The sequence below is a fragment of the Xiphophorus couchianus genome, chromosome 24 (assembly GCF_001444195.1).
Source record: "Xiphophorus couchianus chromosome 24, X_couchianus-1.0, whole genome shotgun sequence".
Classification (NCBI taxonomy): domain Eukaryota; kingdom Metazoa; phylum Chordata; class Actinopteri; order Cyprinodontiformes; family Poeciliidae; genus Xiphophorus; species Xiphophorus couchianus.
This window is the reverse complement of record NC_040251.1, coordinates 12109818-12131268: the sequence shown is the minus strand read 5'-3', so window position 1 is coordinate 12131268 and position 21451 is coordinate 12109818. Positions and strand designations below refer to the sequence as shown.

At 35.9% G+C, this 21451-nt stretch overlaps 2 protein-coding genes across 3 annotated transcripts in view; one reads left to right on the top strand and one right to left on the bottom strand.

Annotated features, from left to right (window-relative positions):
- klhl12 (kelch-like family member 12) overlaps positions 1-21451 on the bottom strand; it is a 62144-nt gene that overhangs the window by 14622 nt on the left and 26071 nt on the right. The gene's annotated exons all lie outside the window — the stretch shown is intronic.
- Positions 811-17517, top strand: ptpn1 (protein tyrosine phosphatase non-receptor type 1). 2 transcript variants are annotated; one of them, XM_028010142.1, is made up of 10 exons: positions 811-896; positions 1018-1296; positions 2341-2431; positions 3452-3552; positions 6969-7067; positions 7165-7302; positions 8235-8444; positions 9762-9923; positions 10011-10171; positions 14362-14620. In XM_028010142.1, exons 2-10 carry the CDS (start codon positions 1240-1242, stop codon positions 14618-14620), a joined length of 1278 nt encoding a protein of 425 aa, XP_027865943.1. In that variant the 5' UTR covers positions 811-896; positions 1018-1239. The 2 variants fall into 2 exon arrangements, with proteins under 2 accessions (XP_027865943.1, XP_027865944.1); XM_028010143.1 differs by having other exon boundaries at positions 824-1296; positions 14362-17517.

Below are 21451 nucleotides of genomic sequence, written 5' to 3'. Positions count from 1 at the left end.
AGTGTACAGCACTTTGACCATTGGTGTTGTTTTAAAGTGCTTTATAAATAAAATTGTATTGTATTGTATTGACGTTTTTAAAATTCTATTTAATGTTAGTGAGTGAGTGTGTTGTCTATTTTTCTGGTTTCATTTGTTGCAACAAAATTATAGAACTAAATATATTTTAAGTACTATCAGTAATACTACCAATATATTATTATAAATATTTGTAGTATTACAATATTATCAATAGTACTATTGGTAGTATTACTACCAATATATAATACTACCACTGTTGCTAATAATGTTACCAATATTGGTAGTATTGTAATACTTAATGTCCAGGAGCCATATATTAAACATAATATATGTTTAAATTATAACAGTATTATAATACATCCAATTGGTTGTATAATAATATTAATATTGGTAGTATTATAATACCAGCAATACTGGCTATTAATATTATTATAATACTACAAATAGTAATATTATTATAAAACTATCAATACTGCCAATATATAATAATTGTAGTACATTACCAATATTACTATTGTAATATTATAATACTACCAATACTGGTGTAAATTAAACATATATTACGTTTAATAAATGTGGCATATGTAGTGATATATGTTATTAAACATAATAATGTTTTTATATATATATATATCTATATATATTTTTTTAAATATAAAAATAAACACATAAAGTTTATTCTCCAAATCGGGTTTCAAACATATTGCCTTCAAAGCGAACTTTCCACTCCCAATATGGCGGACACGACGACGTAACCTTTCCACTCAACGTAAACCTGCGTGCGCGCTCCCTCACAAATCGAACGCCTTTCTTTCCAGAAGCAAGATGCCTCCGCGCGCCCTCACACGTCAGTCTGTGCCATTGTTGTAAGAATGGTAAACGGATCCTCCTACTAATGGAGTTGTACTCCGAATATGACGAGAACTTGTAAATCAACTTCGGATATCACAGAACAGCTTGCTAATTCTACTAAAACCACACTCTGCTCTCTTTTAGCCAGCCAAGGACGGCAGCTGCGCTGCGTAGAAGGAGCTAGCGGCGTGTTTCCGCTAAAGAACAGGCCGAGGCAGCGATCTATGCAGCCCTACTGCTAGCTACCAGCAGCCGGACAGTTGGGAGCTAACGCAGGAAATTGCTTAACTACAGTTTACTACGGCTTTGTTACCGGGAAGCCGCGGTTTTACCTTTCGGGTTCGGGAACAAGAACGGGCGGCAGCGATGGAAGCCGAGTTTTGGGAAATCGACGAAAATGGGACTTGGAACTCCGTATATGAGGTTTGAACTGTGCTGATCATGGTGGGGAAACATTAAGCCGAGGGCGAAGATTTCATGTTTTAGGGACAATCTTATTATTATTATGTTTTGTTATTGGTGTATGTATGCATTTTGAAGTACGTCCCATCACAGAGCTTTAATTTGTAGTCTTTAATTTCATTTAATAATCTTATTCTATCAACAGAAACCTTCTCTAAAGCCAATGGCTTGTTTTTTCTCGCCATATGCACGTTTTACATGTGAATAACCGTGGATGCTATATTAATTTGGGGTTTTTAGTTATTTATTCTAACAGTTTTGTAAGATAATTATATATCTTACAATTTAAGTAGCTTAAAAACAAACAAAAACCGTATTATTTTTCCGGATAGCTATGCATAGTTTACACCTTTTTGACCTGGTTGAGGTCAGTTGTAGAGGTTCTGTTGCATCATTGGTGTCACATCTGAATGAGTTCAGAAACGACTATTCATTTGTTTAAGCACAATGTATTGCCTTGTTACTGAAAATGTGCTACATAAATAAAATTACCTCACCTTATCTTACCTTTAATATTTTAGATAGCCCATAGCCTTCAGTATTGATTAATTCAGCTTATGATGTATTGAGAAGCTACAAGCTGCAATCAATCATGATAATTAACAGGCCTTGAACTAGGCCAATCTATTGTGGAAATTTCTGCTTTGTAAAAGATTTATATAACTAGAGGTTTATGTTTTGGGGTATATTGGGACTTTATAAACTGGCTGTGTCAGAACTTTAATGGTTAAAATCATCTCACCCTGTTAAAAGAATGGTTAAAATAAATATCAGAAGGACTAAATTTTATATATTCATACCCATGATGAGTGTTTAGTAAACTTGTGAGCTACACGTTTCTATGTTTTACATAAACTTCTTCAACATGAAAAAACTTGACAAGTACAAAATTTAGGAAGGAAGAACCTCCTCCCCCCTGCACAAGACTTTCTTTGCAGGATTTTTCAAACCTTGCAGTCACACTAAGAGTCACACAACCATCTTTTTTGGTTTGTTTTGCCACAGGACATTCGCCAGCAATCTTGTGAATTACCATGCAAGGTTGCCAAATTTCCCGAAAACAAGACTCGGAACCGTTACCGGGACGTCAGCCCCTGTGAGTTGCTCTACACCTTTCTTCACCTGGTCAGATTTAGAAAAAAAAACACTTAAATATCCATGCTAACTGAGACGCCTCATGTTTTCATTTGACTAATAACATCGCTGCAGCTGCTTGTTCCCGTTTCTCCTCTGGCAGAGTAATAATTATTTAAAGGTAGAGTCCTGATCCTATTTTAAAAATCATTTTACACAAAATTTACCCAAGTTTATGTTTTCTAATGCGTTAAATTAACAAGGAGTTGGTAATTATTCTGACGTTGTATTAGAATTATTTATATTATTAAAGGCTAGTAGATTTTCTTGTCTTGTTATGAGAGTCGGTAAGTAATATATTTCATTAAATTAGTGTTTGCTTCTTTCTACTCTTTTTCAAACAGAAAAGTGGTGCTAAGCTAATTATTTTTTTCTTGGTTATGTATTCATGTTTTCTCTTGTTATACTGATTGCTTGTTTTTTGTTTGTTTTGTTTTTAAAAACTTGGTTGAAATGAAATAAAATTCCCAAATCATTTAATAGGAAACAGGAAAATCCACTTCTTATACTTTATTGCTTCATTATCTTTTCTCCATTAAACTACTGTTATGTTTCCTCCTAATCATACAGGGTATATATTATTGTTCAACATTATTATCTAATAAACTAAGCAGCTAACAGAGTTTAAAATTTGATCTTTGGCGGTTTCCTTTTTTCTTCACACTGAATGAGCCGTGCAAAATTGAGCAGTCGGCGTTGCAAATAGTTACGGTTTTTCATATTCGCATTTAACGAGATGTGAAAATGAGGAACCCGAAACTAAGTAGTTCTGTTTACGTTTTTATCTCAAAACGTTCCCTGAGCTGGTACCTCTCAGGGTGAGATTCTCACGGTGTCTGTTTTTAGTCCGTCCAGCGACGCCCTTTTCTCACAGCCAGGGTTGGACGCTGTGTGGGAGGGTTGTTATCGATTTAAAATTGCAAAAAAAAAAAACAGATGAAGTTTCTTGTTGCTTTTGTTATTTTCTCTCTCCGTTCTGCAGTTGACCACAGCAGAATCTGCCTGCAGCTGGGTCCAAACGACTACATTAACGCCAGCCTAATAACTGCAGAAGAAGCGCAGAGGAAATATATTCTTACTCAGGTGAGCATCCAGGGAGATTCACTGCGTAGCCTTTACTCAGAATATGTCTTTGTATTATAATAAAACTTATCTGTAATGTTGCACAGCCTGACAGTAATTTAAAAGCTACCAGCAAACCTTTCAGTAAAATGTAAGAATACATTGGATTATGTGACATATTGGCTGCAACTAATGATTATTTGGACAATGAATTGATTTAATCGGATAAAAACATTTACAATGTGCAGATCTTTCATTTTACCACTTGAGTGTTTTTATGCAAGATTAGAAAAGCAACAAAACAAACAAATTTTATTTCACACTTTATTGCCTGAATCGCTTTTTAAAACAAATTTTTATTCTTTGGCATTTAATTGAGGCCTGATACTGTAATTCTCCTGTTGTGATGTTTTATTTTTTTACTTTATTTACTTATTATCACTCTCATTATTTTATCATATATATATATATATATATATATATAAGTATTATTTCTTTCTCTTTTCATCAACTTATTCTATTATAATTTTTGTACAGCACTTTGGTGCAGTTTTAAACCTTTTTAAAAGTGCTATATAAATAAATTTGACATTGAAATGCAGTAGCAGCATCTCTTTAATGCACACCTGATCATTTAGTAGATTAGTTGGTTAATTTGTGCATTTACTGATTAATAATTGGGTAGGAAATGGTGCTTAATAGGAGATTTGTGTTTTTTAACAGAATTTGAACCAGGTGAAGATTAAATTTGACCACTTTAGGAGTTCTGGTAAATCATATTTACAAACTTTTGTTTTTAATCTTACATGCAAAATATAGAGATTTTTGTACAGACTTGGCTTAATTGCTGCTCTGAGTGTGTTGTTCTTACAGCAAAAGGCATTTTTTTGAGTCTGTACTCCAGTTAGCGATTAATTGATCACTAAATTAGTTGACAGGTTTTTCCAATAATCGATTAATCGTTTAATCCCAAATAGTAGTATGGTTTTACACATACATTTCTTGGTGTGCATGAACTGAATTCTGTATATAGATCTGTTTGCCATGTAAAGCTCTTTCAGATTATATTAGTTGTGCTTCTATATAAAAATAAATTGAACTTCATTTAAAATACACACTGTAACTTTTCCAGTATTATGTTCAAAGAATGTTGAGAATATTCTAATCTATTCTTTACTTTGTGGAAGTAAAAATACAACAAATACAAATAATTATGGAAGAGGAAGGAAACATGGTGGTAAAAATGATTTATAAATAAAAATCTAAAAAGTGTGGCTTGCATTTCTGTTCAGGTACCCTGACCACATTGTGCTTCGGTTAGAGCTGGAAAACTTTTCTGCCATGATGCTGCCACCACCATGTTTCTCAGAGCGGACGCTTAATTTTACATCATTATCCAGACCGCAGAGAAAAAAAACATATCCATCTACTTTTGCAAAGCTTTATTTGTCTTTATTTTGAATCCTAAAAATATATTTTTTTCTTTTCTAAATGTATAAGATACTTTAAAAAAAAAAAAAGTTGTGACATTTGTGGCAAGCTTTTTTTTGATTTCACAAAATGCCTGCTTAGGTCATAAAGGTTACAGATCCTGAGCTAGGCTAACATTAGCATGCTGCATGTTTTGATTTGGCTTGTTGATGATTTGGTTCGTAACCTGTTTCAGTTCAGTTCCAGTTAGTTGTGTGTGGAAGAAATTTGTTTTCCTGCGTCATAGAGTCGTCGGTTTGCTGTTAAGGTTGTAAAATTTAACGACTGTCTGAACTGCAGCACCAAACTCGGAGCTGTGTGCGGATATCTGAACACAGTGTCACATGACACAGATGGACAGGAAGCTGCAGACATTTCTTTTTGCTCTGGAAGTCATAAAAAGTGAAAGATCCGACTTCACGACTAACCGAGGAGTAAAACCAGAGTCACCAACAACACTTATTAGGAGTCGAGGTTAATCTGAGACTCAGATTATTTAGATATTAGGTTAATCTGGACCTGATTTGTATCCTGGATTAGATCAGAGCCATCTTCAAATTTAGCTGAACAGGTTGTGGGCATTTCCTTTCTCATGGGGCGCTTGTAACTTTTAAACCCTGAAACATGTATAAAAATATTTAACTTTTTTGGTCTTGCAGGTTTTATGTTGGTTCTTGCTGCCATATTTGTAGTTTTTGGTTTATTTTCTATCAGATTGTGTTTGAACCAGCCTCATTTACAATAAATGGAAGCTGACTTGGACAATTTAAAGTAATTTATACAATTTTACAGGAAATCATGTAACAACTTTCTTGGTTAATACAGTGAACTCCTGCGAACCCGCGAATATTTAATATCTGTGAATACTCGAGTCCCCTCTAAAAATGCGTATTTCAATAGTTTAAACACCAAATATGTATTAATACCTGCACTGGAAACTGTGTTAGCACTAGCACAGAAGCTAACATCTACTTTCTTCCTCATCGCCACTGTTGGAGGTTCAGCCAATCAGCGCCAAGAAACTTAAATGGAGCTCATGGATTGGCTGCTTTGCAAACGCCAGCCAATAGTGTGTCAAGATGCATGCTAGGTATTTTAGCTTCACAAGCTGCATTTTCTTTAAAATATTTAGATGTACTTTAGGGAAAAATCAACAAACAAGTGGATTTTCTACTAATAGTTTGGAGTTGAGTTCTACAGGCGTCTCTCCGCTTTATTTATTTTTTTTTGCTGCTCTCGCTGCCTGTGCCCAGCTCATTGCAGAACTTTGTTGTAATTGGCACAACAACTCGTCTTCTTTTTCTCAAGTGAATTTAAGAATATTATTGTGATAATGAAAATGTTTTTGGCAGAAAAGCTATTTATTGCTTTTTTTGGTAACTGTATGGCATAGCATTCGTAGCGCCACAAACACAAATACTGTTCCCAAAAAGCATTTCCATTTAAAAACGTTCTTCAGGACGCCACTTGAAGAAGTGTGATTTATATCACTAAACTGCACACACTAACTGCATTAAGTCATATTTTTGAATTTACTGATATTTGATAGTTTTGTGAAACAAACAGTGGAGAAAATGGTAAAAATGAAATTTTCAATAATACTTGTTCACTTGATATTTTTAAGTGAAATTTATTGAGACAATAATACATCGAAATTCTTATCATGATAAGAAGTTTTTCATGATAAACAATAAATGCCCACCCCAAACCGAGGACTTAGTTTAGTTACCGATTCGGATCAGTGTTTTCGTTCATTTTCCTTTTTGTGTTAAACAGAAACTAAAAGTTTGATTAAAATTTCACACAAAAGAAACAATGCCTGCTTTCATAAATCAAATGCATAAAATTAGGCAAATAAAGGCTTCTCGTAAAAACACTAAATCCAAAAGGGTTTATGATCAGACAAGACCTTCATATTTGCCATTTTACGTCGTGAAATGGTTGTTTTTTCTGTCGTTTGTTCTTAGGGACCCCTTCCAAGTACATGTGGTCATTTCTGGGAGATGGTTTGGGAGCAGAGGACCCGCGGAGTCGTGATGCTGAACCGGGTCATAGAGAAAGGCTCTGTAAGCACCAGCTGGCTTTCAAATCAACTCTCCGTCTCTCTGCATTTCCTTTTCTTCAGGTTTCTTGTGTATAACCTGCATTCTCCTTTGGGTTCAGATCAAATGTGCCCAATATTGGCCTCAAAGAGAGGAGAAAGATGTCATCTTTGAAGACACCAACTTCAAGGTCACTCTCGTCTCAGAGGACATCAAATCGTACTACACAGTCCGACAGCTGGAGCTGGAAAATCTGTCTGTGAGTTGTTCCTCACGATTATCAGAATGAGTCTAGAAGCTCCATGCCAGCTGCTAATGATGCTAATCTACATCGTGATGATGGCTTTTGTTGTTGCTGAGGTGTCTGTGCATAATCAGGAAGTCTTAAACTCCTGTTTCTAAAATAAAAGATTGAAAATTAATTTAGAAAAATAAAATTTTGTGTATTCTGTGTAGTTTTCTGTGTAGTTTGAGTCGCCACAGACGTTACGACGGATCCTAGAAAATAAAAATTATATAAAATTATGAGAATAATGTTATAGAAGATTAATACTAGAACTAAATTACAGTTTTTTTTATATTTTGACTTTATTCTCACAATATTTTGACTTAATTTTCATTATTTTATTTGATTTTTTTCTCACTATGTCTCTAATACTTCGTCGTCGTTGAGGCTGCTGCTAAATAGCTGCTAGCTGTTGCTAACCCGTACGATGCTACGTGGATTTTGTTAAAAAAAAGCTCGGCTCTTTGGGGGTTAAGCAGGAAGCTGCTTCTAGGAGCCTCAGATAGACTGCAGAAATGTCACATTTTTGATCCGCTGGCCCGGCTGAAGCTTCCCAGAAAATGGGGGGCGCTGCCACTAACACCCATCCTTAAATATAATTCATAATAGTCTTAAAAAGTGTTAAATTTGAGTTGGTTAAGCCTGCAGAAACCCTGTTGTTCGTTCCTATAAAGTCGTATGTGAGCTGATCACTGAAGAACTGAAACATCATATGAAACAAATTTTCATCTTTTTGCTTCTCTTATCCATGTTTTCTCAGTTTCATTTGCTGAAACTGCAGCTTTTCTTTGCCATTTTCAGTTCTGAGAAATAATTTGCATAGCAAAAAAAAAAGAAAAAAAGTCCTTCATTCATTCATTCACTGGATTTCTTCTGAACGTTTTCACTCTGATCTGCCCCTGCAGACTCAGGAGACGCGTGAAATTTTACATTTTCACTACACGACCTGGCCTGACTTTGGGGTCCCAGAGTCTCCAGCCTCCTTCCTCAACTTCCTCTTCAAGGTGCGCGAGTCGGGCTGTCTGAATGCGGAGCACGGGCCGGTGGTGGTCCACTGCAGCGCTGGGATCGGACGCTCCGGGACCTTCTGTCTCGTGGACACCTGCCTCCTTTTGGTTTGTATAGACTCGTCAACAGAGTCGTAATTTAATGTTTTCAATAGAACAAGACAAAGTTTTAGTCTAGAAACTGCTTTTACCTGTTGTTTTTACAGAAATATAAATGTTGTTTTGCTGCTTTTAAAAAATTTTTTTTTTACAAATGTAATTTAGGCATATTTCTGTTATTTTTACAGATGTAAAAATTGCATTTTGCTATTATTTTTACTAATTTAAGATGGCTGTTTTGCTGTTATTCTTACAAATGTAAAACATTTTGCGGTTAATTTTACAGATGTAAGAACTGCATATTTCTGTTATTTTTTACAGATGTAAGAACAATGTTTTTGCTGTTATTTTTACAGACGTAAAATGGTATTTAGCTATTATTTCAGTTAGTCTGAAAACTGTTTAGCTGTTATCTTGTACAGATGTAAAAGCAGTGTTTAAATGTTAGTTTTACAGATCTAAATAGGCGTTTTTGTTATTTTTACAGATGTAAAAGCAGTGTTTAAATGTTAGTTTTACAGATGTAAAAGCAGCGTTTAAATGTTATTTTTACAGATGTAAAAGCAGTGTTTAAATGTTTTTTTTTTCAAATCTAAAAAGGCGTTTTTGTTACTTTTACAGATGTAAAAGCAGTGTTTAAATGTTACTTTTACAGATGTAAAAGCAGTGTTTAAATGTTATTTTTACAGATGTAAAAGCAGTGTTTAAATGTTATTTTTACAGATGTAAAAGCAGTGTTTAAATGTTATTTTTACAGATGTAAAAGCAGTGTTTAAATGTTATTTTTACAGATGTAAAAGCAGTGTTTAAATGTTATTTTTACAAATCTAAAAAGGCGTTTTTGTTACTTTTACAGATGTAAAAGCAGTGTTTAAATGTTACTTTTACAGATGTAAAAGCAGTGTTTAAATGTTATTTTTACAGATGTAAAAGCAGTGTTTAAATGTTATTTTTACAGATGTAAAAGCAGTGTTTAAATGTTATTTTTACAAATCTAAAAAGGCGTTTTTGTTACTTTTACAGATGTAAAAGTGATGTTTAAATGTTATTTTTACAGATGTAAAAGCAGTGTTTAAATGTTATTTTTACAGATGTAAAAGCAGTGTTTAAATGTTATTTTTACAAATCTAAAAAGGCGTTTTTGTTACTTTTACAGATGTAAAAGTGACGTTTAAATGTTATTTTTACAGATGTAAAAGCAGTGTTTAAATGTTACTTTTACAGACGTAAAAGCAGTGTTTAAATGTTATTTTTACAGATGTAAAAGTGACGTATAAATGTTACTTTTACAGACGTAAAAGCGGTGTATTTCTGTTATTTTTACAGATGTCTCTCCGTAAAGACCCGTCTTCGGTGCAGATCCGTGAAGTGCTGCTGGAGATGCGTCGTTATCGAATGGGTTTGATACAAACGCCAGACCAGCTTCGCTTCTCCTACCTCGCTGTGATTGAAGGTGCCAAGTACATCAAAGGAGACACTTCTCTCCAGGCAGGTTCTTCTTCCCTTCTGAGTTTTTTTAAAGATGTTTTCTTAAATTAATAAAAATAACATGAATATTTCTGTTTTTTTTCTAAGGAGTCATGGAAAGAGCTGTCGAATGAGGAAGATGATCCTCCAGAGTTCACCCCGCCGCCTCCTCTTCCTCCTCCCAGAGACCCTTACAATGGCCGAGTGCAGCCATGTTTTTTCCCAGATGACGTAGACTTCCTCCACCGTGTGGAAACTTCCCAACTGAGGTAAACATCCGAAATACGGGCCTAAAAATCTACACATGCATCTCAATAACTTAGGAAATCTTCAGAGTTATTTTTAAATTTAATTAGAAAAAAAGAAACTTGTAATTCAACGATAATTTACTTTAAGCCAAAATCGTCTACATGTAAGTTATGAACCTAATATATTTTTGGGTGAAAGTACTGAAATTAATCACCTTTTTAATGATATTGGGGTTTATTTTTAGATGTGGCTGTGGTTAAAATTAGTACGCCATCCTCCTTTGGTACTTTTTTTAAATCAAACTTTTTCCTTCCACTGAACTTTCTATGGAAATTCTTGGCTGCAGCAAGTTTATTTGGAATATATCTTTTCTAGCTTGTGCAGTTGTCTGTGGGACAACTTTCATGTTTTGTTTAGGCCCTTACATGGTCGTAGCACTTTTTCCTTACACTTAACTTTCTATAAAAATGCTTGGATACAGCCGTTTTTTACAGCAGCAAGTTTTTTTTTGGAAATGGCCTTGTTGGCTTGTGGCGGGTCTCTGTGCCCATAACATTATCACTAGATAATATAACATTCCTGTAATAAAAGTTTAGCAAAATTTGTCCAAATGAACAAAAACAGTGTGTAGAGAACCTATATATTTTGGGGTTAAATTACCAAAATTAATCAACTTTTTAATAATTTTGTAGCTTATTCTTTAGACGCAACTCTGCTTAAAATTGCTACACCATCTTCCTTTGGTACTTCTTCCTTCCACTGAACTTTCCATGGAAATGCTTGGACACTGCGGTTTGTGAACAACAGGCTTCTTTGGAAATGACCTTTTGTGGCTCGTGCCGGGAGGTAAATAGCTGCTGGATAACTTTCATGTCTGCACTTCCTCATCATTGTGTTTATCATTGAAATGAAAATGAACAGAAATATGTCACTCTGTGTGTGTAAGGAACCATCAGTTTCACTTTTTACATTGTGAAATTGAGTTTCTGATATAATAATCAATAATATTCTTATTTATTGAGACGCAGAGTTTTTCTTTTTGCATTAAATCACCATTATCTGGTGAAGTTTGAGTAAATTATTACTAAGGGTTTGTTCTTGTCTGTAGAAATTACTTAGAAAATACCCAAACAGACTTATTTTATTTCTTTTAGTAGCAGCTCTAAATCTGGAGTGTGAATTAAAATATTATAAATAAACTGTGGCGCTCAATCCAGATTTATTCCAACTAAGGCACCCAGAGTCAGTTTAATTCAGGTGATCTGCCTCATAATCTTCTTTCCTTTCCTCAGGACCGTTTTTCTTTAATGCCATCATGGGTGCATGCATCTATCACACTCGTTTTTCTTTATTTCTGTTTTTTCCCGGTCTACCTGTTTCTCAAGTCGGACTGATTTGCAGGAACCGAGGCGGCCAAATGCAGAATAGATAAGATTTAAAAAGATGGCAGCTCTGTAATCTGAGAATCTCGTTCTGCTGCTTGGTTCAGATCTACTTTAATTCTGGAAATTAGTGCAGGGGTTCACAAACTTTTTATTCACTGTTCAATAGGCCTGCCATGGTAACAAATTTTAAATTGTCTCATAAGTTATTGCGATAAATTATAATATTGTTGTTTTGAGGCCATTTTAAAGACATAATATAATGCAAAAACACATTCTCAAAGGTAAATAAACTTTAAATTTGAATGAATATTTAACACCGGAACTGGAAGATATTTTAAATATCCAAAACAAATAAGCAAAACAACAAATAAAATTAATTATGAAGCCTCTGCAAAACAAAATTGTCGTTGTTGGTAGAAACAACAAAAACAATAAATCATACAAATGGAAATTATTGAGCTTGTTTTAATTTATCGTGCGATTAATTAATTGATTGATTGTTTATTATTCAATAATTATTACATACTTCAGTCTTTTTCTGTAAATTTTACAGTAGCTACGCTAGTTTAAAGAGCAACCAATCAGAAACAAGAACCTGGAAGTAACATTTCAACAAATTATTTTTGAATATATTTTATATTAATTGGAACAATAAACTAGATTTTGATTACAAAAATTTCAATTCAGTCAATTTTTTATTTACGCCCCTTTAAGACCTTCTGGTGGCCCTTCAGGGGGCCACGACCCTCACTTTGAAAACTACTGAATCAGAATATTTTTGGAAATGTTAATTAAATTTGGTTCGCCATTGGCAGGCTTTGTGGGCCAATCAGCAAACATAGACAAGACGCATGAAGTCATTTTTGACACAAAGAGTAGCAGCAGTAAGGACAATAGATGGTTAGAGAGGCGGCTGCACCTGAGATGGTTTATCTTTGTTGTTTTGATAAGAATACTATGAGGAAACTAGTGGCGAAGATTTTAAATTTGATTCTGACATCGACGAATCACGACACTTCCTGTGACGAATAGTCGTCTTTGTGGGTTTTTGACAAAAATGTTTTCTTAAAGTCCACTTGATGCTTTTTTCCACCAGATGTTTTCCTTCCACTTAACTTTCCTTCAATACACTTTGTTTTAAGCCAGCTTTGTTTGTTTGCAGTGATACTTAGTGACTTTCTGCTGACATTTTAAATTAGTCTTTTGTGTGTGAGAAGCTAAAATTTTAAGCTGTAAGTCATAGTAACCACACTTAACTAAAATAGAAATTAAAACGGAATTAAATTAACTTTCTGTTGAAACAATCAGATTTTTGTATAAAAAGTTTGTATATATACTTTTTCTTCAAATAAAGAGCAATATGTAAAAAGTAAGACATATGAAAAAAGTTTATACTTCATTTTCAAACAGTTATCAAAATTTTATATTATGATATTCTGACTATGTTTGAAATAAACAAAGCTAATAACCTGTAAAGTGTTATTGTTCCCCATCAGAGCCACTTTGTAACTTACATAAAAAATAATGAAATTAGGTTTAACATATCAAGTCATGATAATAAAAACGGTTTGATCGTTATCAGGTTTTAATTACAACATGTTACTTCCTTTCTATGTAAGGAAGTAACATGTTGTACTTATTTGTAGATTTAGTGAGGACTTTCTCTAACGCATGTTTTCCTAATATCATACGAAAGTTGATTTAAATTTAACCACAAGTGTTCAGAAACACACAACAGATTTTACGTTGTCATTATTCATCAGACAGAAATGAAACCAAAATGGAGAAGCTGCGTGGAAAACAAATCAAACACTCTTTGCTCCTCCTGTAAAGCTTAAGAGGAAACGATGCTGCATCATTTATCTGTCTTCAGTGACCACTTCTATATCTACATATCTATGTACTGTATATGATTTATATAATGCACATTTATTGTGATCTCAATATTTTACATATCATGAAGAAGTGCCTGGACCCCAATAAATGTTGGATAATTATTTAGACTCAAGCTCAACTTTATGGTTAATGCAGCATTTATATGTTTTTAGTAAAGAAGCAGACGCTTCACAAAGGAAGTTTTTTTTAGTAAATCATTGACTCCGCACTAAGTCTCTATGTAAGGAAGTAACATGTTGTAATTATCTGTAGATTTAGTCAGGACTTTCTCTAATACTATCGCATGTTTTCCTAATATCATACGAAATCTTATAATGCTGTTTCCGAACTGTTTAAAGTGCCGGTGTTTTTTAGGCAAATCGTTTCATTTTATAGCAGAATCAGGTAATTGCATCACCTTCAGCTGTTATTAAAAAAATGCTGCATGTCATCAAACTTAACTTTGAAATTGGGACTCTGTCTCTTTAAGAAGCTCCTGCTCTTTCTGGCACTTCGCCTTCATCACAACGTTTCTCCATGAAGCCGTTTACAAACTTTCTCGTGAGATTTACCACAAGTGGGAAAGTGACTGTGGAAGGAGGGGAATGTCATAATGCTGCCCCCTCATCTAAAACATACATGGAGTTTTGCTTTGATTCTTTAATGTATGTTAAACACCTGTAATACCTGCTGGCATTATGAGTCTGCTCAGCTAAGAACGGCTGTAAATGGCATCATGGAGGAGCATTGTTGTGATGGCGTGCTGAAAGCAAAGTTTCAGAAAGAGCAGGAGTTTTTAAAGAGACAGAAGATTAAATTAAATTACCAAGTCAAATATCTTTTAAGTGATATTAGATTTTTATAACAACTGAAGTGGACAGTTACCATCATAATCGCCTAAAAGGGAAATTAAACCTTTGTTCTGCTGTCCCTCTGGTTTGGTCTTTCAGGTCTACAGCAGACACAGAGCTGAGGAACAGAAACCCAGCCGCCCCGGAGCCGCCTCCGGACAGACGGTACGGGCCTGTGGGAATCAAAGACCTGACCTCCGACCCTCCGAGGAAAACCCAGCAGGGGGCGGCGGCGGAGGAGGAGACGGATGAAGCAGAGCAGAAGAAGGGAACCTGGTCCCCTCTGACGGCCCACGTGTGCCTGGGCACGGCGCTGGCCCTCAGCGCTTACGTTTTCTATCGCGTCTATTTCCACTGATGTCTGTCCTTCCTCCTTCCTGTCGTCTTTTTTTCTTTTGTTCCATGATGTGGACTCGGCTGGCCGGTCAGCCTACGTCGACGCGGTTCGCCTGTGATCATGTTGTAAACGGTCGGCTGCCTCCCTTTACCCAAAACCTTCTTTGTGTGTACGCCATCTCCAACGCTCAGGGCCTCGCTTTTTCAGGTGCCACATCCTAAATAAACGTATGTACGTGTGTGTGTGTGTGTGTGTGTGTGTGTGTGTGAGGGGGGGGGGAATGTGAGTGTGTGCGTGCGCCGACCCAAACGCAGACGCAACATAAAACAGACGTCAGTCTGCTAAGGCGAAGGGGTTTGCATTGAGCACCTCTGCCTAATTTACACGCTTCTTCTTTCTTATTTACCAAAATGACACCTTTGAATGTTTTTCCATTTTTATCCTAAACACGTTTAGTAACAGATCATGATTTTGATCAAGCTGGACTGAAAACAAGTCACTAAGGGAGAAGCTTTGTTCACACAGAGTTTATGAATGAAAGTGTGGATTTTGAATGATCTCTGCACACTAGTTATACTTTTTGTATTCCTTTGTACGACGGGATATTAGGGCCACTCTTAGAAAATAATTTAAAAATGGCTAAGACTAAAGTCATAAAATTACAAGAATAAAGTCGTAACATTATGACTTTATTCTTTTAATATTACAACTTTATTTTTGCAATATTATGACGTTATTCTCAAAATATTACGACTTTATTATTGTAACATGACTTTACTCTTGTAATTTTATTTTTTTCTTAGTATGGCCCTAATATTTGTACGTTTGTGAATCTATTCGGTTAAAAATGTAGATAGTTCCCACATGACGTCACACTTCCTACAGCCTGGTGCTCTGCCACCATCTTGATAGTACAGAGGCAGCTTTAACACTTTATTAATTATGCGTAGGTGATGTAAACGATGTTTGGATATTATTACATTTAAGGGTGTAAATTCAAATGCGATAAAACAGTAAAGAAGTTTTCATTACATCCTGTTAAGGTGAGCAAACTTTGCTACTCATGCTGTGTTCCAGTTATTTGGGAAAAGGTTAAGAAGTTAAGAAGTCTGTACTTTAACATGGCGTCGCCCATAAACATTGTTTGCAAAAACTCTTGCAAACATAAATGTAAGCTTTACTTCCCAAAAGTAAAACTGAAGGTTTTTCCAAAAGGGAAGTCGAACCAGTGGCTGGTTAATGTCCAGAGGAAAAACAATTTGATCTGATCACGCAAAAAGACTAATTTAAGCATCGGTAATTCTGTTTACCGGTCGCCTACCAAGATGGCGCATTCCGGGGTAACTTGCGTCCGGTCTTGTGGGAACTATCTATTAATGCAGCATTTACAGTACGTACTAGATGCATTTTCTTTGGGTGACGTGTCTCCAGTTTCCAGGCAGAATCGTGTTATTTTTTTATTTTATTTTATTTTTATCCTGAGATGGATCACAACACATGGCTCTACATACTATCCGTAGTTTCACAGTTAATGTAAAAACCTCACCTGAAGGTACCTGACATGCCTTGTAAAGCAAGCGAAAGGTCAGAGTAGCTCACACCCAACTTGCCAGCAATAAAAAAAGGACGTGTGGTGTCCTTTTACGTAAATGAAAATATCATTAAGACGTTTGTTCATCTCAGTAATTCAGTTCAAAAAGCCAAACTCATATGTGATGTAAGATGAGCCTGTGGCTCTGCCAAGGTTTTAAAGAAAATACTTTAACATCAGGATTTAGTTCTTCTTGACTTCATAGATTCCGTGTTGAGGCTTTGGTCGTGTGAATTTATCATTGGGCTCTAAAGTCTTCAAAGATTTCTGCTCTGACTTTAGACTTGCTTGTGCACATTTTCTACCACTCTTTTTCCTTCCACCTAACTTTCCAACCTAACCATGTGCCAATGACTTTGCAAGATAGGAGTCGTCTCAGTAATTGTGCGGTTTGAACCTGAGTTTTGGGGGTGTTACAAGGGATGCACAGAGGCAAAAATTTCGGACGATATCTACATCGGATACTAATCTTGCTGATATACAGTATTTACTGATATTATAAATATTTCTGTACCGTTTTGACAGAAATGAATGCCAACAAGATGAAAGCAAATATTGGTTTTTGATACCGGCCAGGTTTTATTTATCGGGCAGACAGATATGTTATAAAATGACTAAAATTGGCCAATACTGATGTTTGTGCCGATATATCGTGAATCACTAGTTTTTACCAGTTCGTCATGAAAGTTAATCAAATGAAATACTTTATATTTATCACTTTGTGAACTGAATTACTGAGCTAAATTAACTTTTCAGTGATATTTTAGTTTGTAGAGAGGTATGTGTAGGTCTCTGAGGTTGAGCGTGGGACCAGGGATTTTAAAACTAACCAAAAAAAAAGAATCAAACACCAGCACAGGGATGAAAATGATGCACTGCTGTGATTTTTCATCGTGTCATGGTGTGAGCCTGAGCTGGCCGTGTTCTGTATGATTGTTAGTTGTTTTTGGTTTTTTTTAAAGCATGTTGCGTTTGTGAATCGACGGATTTGTCCAAATAAGAGATTAGTTGAGCTGCTACCATTCGTTTACCTTTGGGACGAGACAGAGTTCAGTACTTTGTCCGACAGCTGTACCTTTCCTTAGAATGTATGAACGTCCTGGCTGCAGGACACACCCTTATTAAATTTATATATAAGCATATATATATATTTCAGATCAGGTTTTAAGTGTGCCGAGTTCTTTTTCTGCTTTAACAGATTAAAACCTCAGCACCTGTGCAGTAATTGCACCACGTTTTCCCATTTTCTATACGTATGCTGAGCTTAGAAACGTATTTTTTTATTTACATTTGTTGTTTTCATTTTTAATAAAGAAAACAAAGGAAACAAATGTCCTGTTTTTCTTCAGATTTATATGAGGAAACATTGTCAACTCTCCCATTCATCGGGTTTCTCTACACTGCAAAAGCATCTAGGTGTTTTTGTCTAGTTTCTAGTTTCTTCACACATTTGAAATAAAACTAAAATAACTTACAAGATATTGGAGCTTGTTTTAAGTCAATAATTCCTTAATATCAATTAAAAATATTGCTGCAAAAAGTGTTTTAAAACAAACTTTGCTTCCTTTTTTAAAGTTATCTGCTCCATGATCAACTAAAGTACAATTTTGTATGATTGTAGATATAAAACATAAAAGGTTTTGCACCTTTGCGTTTTCATAAGACAAGAGTTTCGAAGTTTTTGGGGTTGATTATTTTATTATTTGAGTTGAATGTTTTATGTTTGAGTAAAAGTAGGTCGATGTATGTGGTATACTTACATCGACCAGAGCTAAGACGAATGCAAAATAGCTGTTCAGAAATGGAAACCTATTTTGTGTACCACATGTTTTTAAGAATTACATTTATAATTTAGTTTTTAAAAGCACTCAGAAATAAATTAGTTATGTCAAAAAGGTATCTGTTTTTCTCGGAACACAGCTTCTGCTTTTACATGCGCTTTTTCCCGCCGGACACATCTGACCAATAAGCAGCCAGAACGTTCTCACGTGGTTTGTAGTGACAGGTTCTGATTGGCTTGTAGTTTTCTCTCTGTGGTTTCCCGGGTATGGCAACCCTTACCATAAAATCGGTTTCGTTTTGCCATCTGTAATTACATTCCAGTTGTTTAAAAAAATTGTTTTGACAAGGTGCAACTACATTTTGACAACTCCAACTGGTAATATAAGATACCTGCATTAAATTTAAACTCTGAATTGTTCTTACAAGTCGATTACAAGTTTGACAGATTACAAATGCCTTTCAGCATATCTCAATGGCAAATTTGAGAAATCAGATATTTCAATTAAGTGTTTTTCTAAGTCAGAATATAATTAGAGATGTCTAGACTAACTAATATCTCCGGAAGAGGGTTAGTGCCACACAAAAAATATAATTCTGACTTTGAACTTCTGAGATCAAAAGTCAGAATTCTGAGAAAAACGTAATATTTTTTTTCCCCCTCAATGGCCCTGATACATATTCCGTAAAATATGTGATCTCATAACTAATTTCAGATATCTGGAACGGCAACGTTGTGAAGCCGATTTTATGTTAAAACGGCCTGCCATACTGGCTCTAACCTACCGACTCCATCGGGGGGCAATATTGTTTTAAATTCTTCCTGAAGTTCAAGATGTAATGCTTTGAATTCGCCACACGGTGGCTCTATTGAGCTGTACAAACGACCTCTTGCTGTCAAATAATATTCTGTTCTGGTTTGGATTCTTTCCTGTTTTCGTCTTTTGTACATATGCTTGCAAAACAACCTTCTGTTTTGCAGTAAGAAAATGTTTTGGTTTTTTTTAGCATGAGCTGAAGTGTTGGCCTGTTTGTCACACTTTCCATTCATTTCTAGTATTCATTCCGTTTTCTTTTTTTCTATTATTTAAATTAAAATGTCCTTGCCTCTAAAACCTGGACTTTATATTCCAATATTTATTCTGGCCGCTCTTGAAACAGGTGAAATAGATAAACACTTTCGTTTTTTTCGTTTTTTGGTCCCCAATGTGGGTTTTATACAAACAGATGTAAGGCTGAACGTAACGCGGAGCTGGGGGCCGGGTGGGTGAACTTTGGAAGGAAAAACAGAAGATGAACTTGTCCAGAGACAGGTTGCTGCGTCTGCTTGAGGAAACTCCACCGCATTGGGGTGTAGCACAGATGATTTAGCAACCGTCTTGGCGAGAACTTCCTGTTTGGGAAAGAAGGATGCGCTGGTACGTGCTGTTCAAGAATGCAACTTAGTGAGTAATAGCACTCCCAACAGTGTTGGTCTGACGTCAAACACACCAGCAAGTTAGAACTAGCTGTAGGAAAACTACAATCAAGGTGTAGCCAAGCGCCGGAAGTCCTTTCAAAGCCACGCTTGTTTCTAGTGAAACTGAAGTCTGATGTGACAGGACTGCCATGACTCATGTAAGTTGTGGTTAGGGGTATTGTTCTGTTGTAAACATAAACATCTCGAGTGACATATTGGACGCCAGGCCGTACAAAATGATTTTCTTCTTTCTCCTAACTAATTTGTGACAGCTTTGTGGAAAGAGTCTCCGCTCTCAGATTAACAGCGGACAATGCTGAGTCTACAATCTGAAGCAGTCCAAAAAGTACATCTGCCCTTCCCTGCTGACTCTTCCAGCATGCGTCCTCAGTTTAGTTATTAACCTGGAACTTCCCAGGCCAGCTGAGGGTGGGAGTGGAGGGAGGGCCCATGGCTCGTAGCCTGCAGACGATTTTCTGCTAGGGGCCTGCGAGGATCAGGAAATTCCTGAAATTGAGGAGAGTCAGGTCTTTCCAAGTGACTGTGCAAAGTCTGAGTCAACACACGCTGCCTTACAGCAGAGCGCTTATTGAAACAGCGGTTCAGGAATACCGTGTCTCTTCATGCCTTTTCCCCCTTTCCATACGTCATGTGTCAAAAAGCAAGTGGTTGTTTTCAGTTATTGACATATGATGACAAATGCTGACTGGGCTTTCTCAGGTAAAATGCAAATGATTGTTTTACCTTCAATCCAACCTACTTCCTTGAACAAGTTTGGATAGGTCTAAGGGCCTTATTGTTCTTAGATAATGAAATTTTAGTCTGCTCGGTTCTGCCTATTTTGAGCTGTTTTAGGGCCTCTGTCACTTTAGATCCAAATAAGCTACTGCAGGTCACGCCCCTCAACTCAACGTTTACACTCGCATGTGAAAACATCTGCAAACTTATGTGCAATTCTACAACTGTACATCTTTGAAAAACATTAATAGAGCCTCCTGCACAGACAATTAGAATGCATCAACTGGTTTCTGGATGGTAAGTCAACAAAACTCTTTTCCAGCAGCCATTGTACAGCACGCACAGCGGTAAAAGCAGCTGACCAAACGGGCTGGAGTTCTGGTTGAGTTGCTAGTTAACCCAATTTATTTAAGATATTTGAATGAAACATGTCTTAGGAAGACTTGGATATAAGGAGGGCAGCTATAGGAGGAAGCTGGAGTTAATAATACCTCTCTGTACACCTTAAGATTACTGATTGCTGGATTATGCTGGAAGACGACTAACCCATGTCTGATAATTTCCGTTCCAAAATCGTTTTTGGCCTCCATTAACAAACTCCTTAAAAGTTTGTTATATTCGGTCTTATTTATAGAGAAAACAAAGTATCTGAAAAGTGTGGCATGCATTTGAGTCAATAACTTTTATAATGAATTATAGTTTGAGTCTTTTGTGTCTCTACCACCTTTGCAGAACTAATATTTTTTTCTTTGTTACATTGCTTAAGTTACATCAGAATGGACAGAGAACATCTGACATACGTTTTTAATTCTTGCCACAAATTCTCAACTGGATTTATATCTGGACTTTGATTAGGCCATTCTATCATTAACATGCTTGGAGCCACGCCACGTAGCTCTGACTAAATGTTTAGAGTTGTTGTCTGGTTTTCCTCCAGGGTTCCTGTGTTTCGTTCCATCTATCTTGAAATCAACTGTGAGCTTTCGCCACCACCATGTTTCACCCTGGGGTCGGAGTGTTTTTAATGTAGGTCAAAAAGATTTTAGGGTTTAAATCAACTAAAATAAAGGCTTTAATTGTCAAAAGAACAAACTTTGGTGCACATAAAAATTTATGTTTCAGTTTGATTGAAGATCACTCTGGCGTAGTTTGAATGAAGAAGTGAACGCCAAGCAGACCGCTCCAAAAGCAGGAAGTGCACTACAGCGCAGGGCCTTCTGGGTAAAAACAAGCAAAATAAACGCGTAAGAAATGGCTTGTGGTCTTTTGCAAAGGCAAATGAGAA